Raw genomic sequence first — 2,500 nt, forward strand, 5'->3', positions numbered from 1 at the left:
CGGATAATAAGTTATTTTCACTGGTCGTGACTAGAATGGATACTCTAAAATAAGGTGAGACACTTAGTTTGTGTATATTAAGTAGGAAACGGTCTTACGAAACTTTTACTAAGTTTAATTCTGTTGTCACCAGAACAATTTATGAAAGCTAACTATTTCGAGTCGGCGCTTCGAGCTAATCACTAGAGATCAGTGTCTAACCCAGCAGTTATTCTCTGCCAAAATAGAGTGTTGTTTATCAGCCAAAGCGGGTTAACACTGAGGTTGTCAGGTATTGCCACGTAACGTCACCAAATGTCACGAAGTGTCTCAACCTTAATTTGGAGTATCCATTCTGGTCATACATGCAACCAATTTTCACCACAGAGCAGCCAGAGAGAAACAAAATCGCTTCCTTAATCGCAATCGTAAGCTTGTTTGGTGCTTGCTGTTTATTCTTTTTGCTAACGTGTTCGGTCAGTCTTCTAACAGTCAGTTCTATCCTTCAGTTTTCTTACTTTTATTCTTAACCAAAGCGTAGAACTAATTCCAAACAGAACTTCTAAACGAATCTCAGGCGAAACGGCTCGTTATACCTATGCGCTATTCACTAAAGTGTTTATTTACCTCCAAGTGGTGGACATTTAGCTTCACTTCGGTGAATAATTGTTAATAAGCGGTACTTCTGAAATGGAATGGATTCGATTATAAAGCTTGATAACTTACCATTTTGCTCATTACTTAAGATTTTTTTGGGAAATGTACGTGAGTAGTTACATCATTACTTAAAGATTTAGTGTAGAGCATTGTAAACTGAAACTAAACTGCTGTCTCTTTTTATGCAACTTTTGTCTATTTTAATCATGTCATACTAGTGTAGTGGGGCGAGAAGTTTAGGAAATCGTATGAACGCGAGTGTATTTCGTGATTTATGGGTACGAGCAAGTTCATACAATTTTTTGTGTATTATATACTCAACAAAATCACCACGTCGCTTTGTTTCCATAGCAACTTCCTTATTGCACTCTAGTAACCTCTTTTGCACTGTATAACCTATTTATGCATCGGTCGTTGACCAATCAGAAACGCGATATTTTCTTGAGTATATAAAAAGGACAGCTAGTTGATTAGCGCCATATATATTATTTGTTTGCTTTCCTTCATTTCAACATTCAACATGACATGATATACAGTAAATGTTTGTCACGGCTTTATGAGTATGGTGTTTTGGCAATTTCACCCAATGTTTTGTAATCCAACTATCGGACTGGTTTCTTTTTGGTAATAGTAATCAGAGTATTTCTAAAAAAACACTTGCGAGGAAATTAATCAGAATTTCAATGACTAATTGGGATTACTTTTGTGTTCTTTTGAAGCTTTCCATCTTGCCTGATGCCTCGCCTCCTTCTAGTCTGAGCACACCGTTGGCTTCTAGAAGCCTGGGACCAACAGAAGTGGAGGACCACGATTCATCGGAAAGTGAGGAGAGCAATTTTTCTTGCATCGAGTCGTTGGACGAGTGGGAAGTGGTTCCGAGAGACCTGCCCAAGAGACGCAAGGGGAAGGAGTTTGTGCGGTTGCTGCAACTGAGCTTAAGTGAGAAAGAAAACAAATACGAAAAGTAAGATATCACGTTCTATTTTATCGTTTCAGCTTTAGCCTTTCCCTTCAGAAATGCACGAATGGTTTACCGCACACAAGTAGCTCACTTGGTTGAACTCTGGGCTGCCATGCGGGAGGTCGTGAGTTCGATTCCGGCCGGACCAACACTCAGGGTCTTAAAATATCTGAGAAAAAAAATCTGCTTTTGTAATGACATCTGCAAATGATTAGACTTTGATCTTCTGGGATAAGGACGATAAACCGTCTCACAACTCTTCATTGTTCATAACCCTGTGGGACGTAAAAGAACCCACACACTGTTCGCAAAGAGTAGGGCATGGAGTTCCCGGTGTTGTGGTCTGTTCTCTGTGGTGTATTATGGTGAGGAGGGGAAATGCTCGGATATACTAGCTACATCAAGCTTCTCTAAAATTCGAGGGTAAATAAAGATATGATGATGATAGTCAACTGCACCACTGCACCATAATACTTTTTGTTTGTCCCTCCAAAATTTTGCATAAGCATTGTTTTTATTATCTCTTGGGATTTACAATGGTCCCAAGAGAAACTGGAAACAATGCATATGCAAACTTTTTGAGGGACAAACAAAGAGTATTATGGTATTTTTTATGCTGGCCAATACCCAGTGGGCTCATGATTTCTAAAGTTAACCCATACAGCTTCTTTTTTTTTTTTTTTTTCGCACAGGTTTGTATGCTGGTTGAAGTTGCGGCACGAGAATCCCGAAGACAAACTAAACGCGTTGGTGACGAGTGAAAATGTTCACTTCATGAGGACTGGGTCACCTTCTGCAGACAACGTTCTTCTCACAGTCAAACTTGTTAATCTTTACAAAGCGCGATACCGCGGGGAAGGTATGGTATAACTCGTAAATTACGCTGATAATATGTATCGTTTT

At 39.4% G+C, this 2,500-nt stretch overlaps 1 protein-coding gene across 1 annotated transcript in view; it reads left to right on the forward strand.

Annotated features, from left to right (window-relative positions):
* The window catches only part of LOC138038045 (intermembrane lipid transfer protein VPS13D-like), a 35,478-nt gene that overhangs the window by 31,202 nt on the left and 1,776 nt on the right, over positions 1-2,500 (forward strand). The window contains exons 21-22 of the mRNA XM_068883870.1: positions 1,356-1,600; positions 2,290-2,456. Of these exons, the coding sequence (XP_068739971.1) occupies positions 1,356-1,600; positions 2,290-2,456 (412 nt within the window). The remainder of the gene's footprint in view (positions 1-1,355; positions 1,601-2,289; positions 2,457-2,500) is intronic.

The sequence above is a fragment of the Montipora capricornis genome, chromosome 1 (genome assembly GCF_036669925.1).
Source record: "Montipora capricornis isolate CH-2021 chromosome 1, ASM3666992v2, whole genome shotgun sequence".
NCBI lineage: Eukaryota > Metazoa > Cnidaria > Anthozoa > Scleractinia > Acroporidae > Montipora > Montipora capricornis.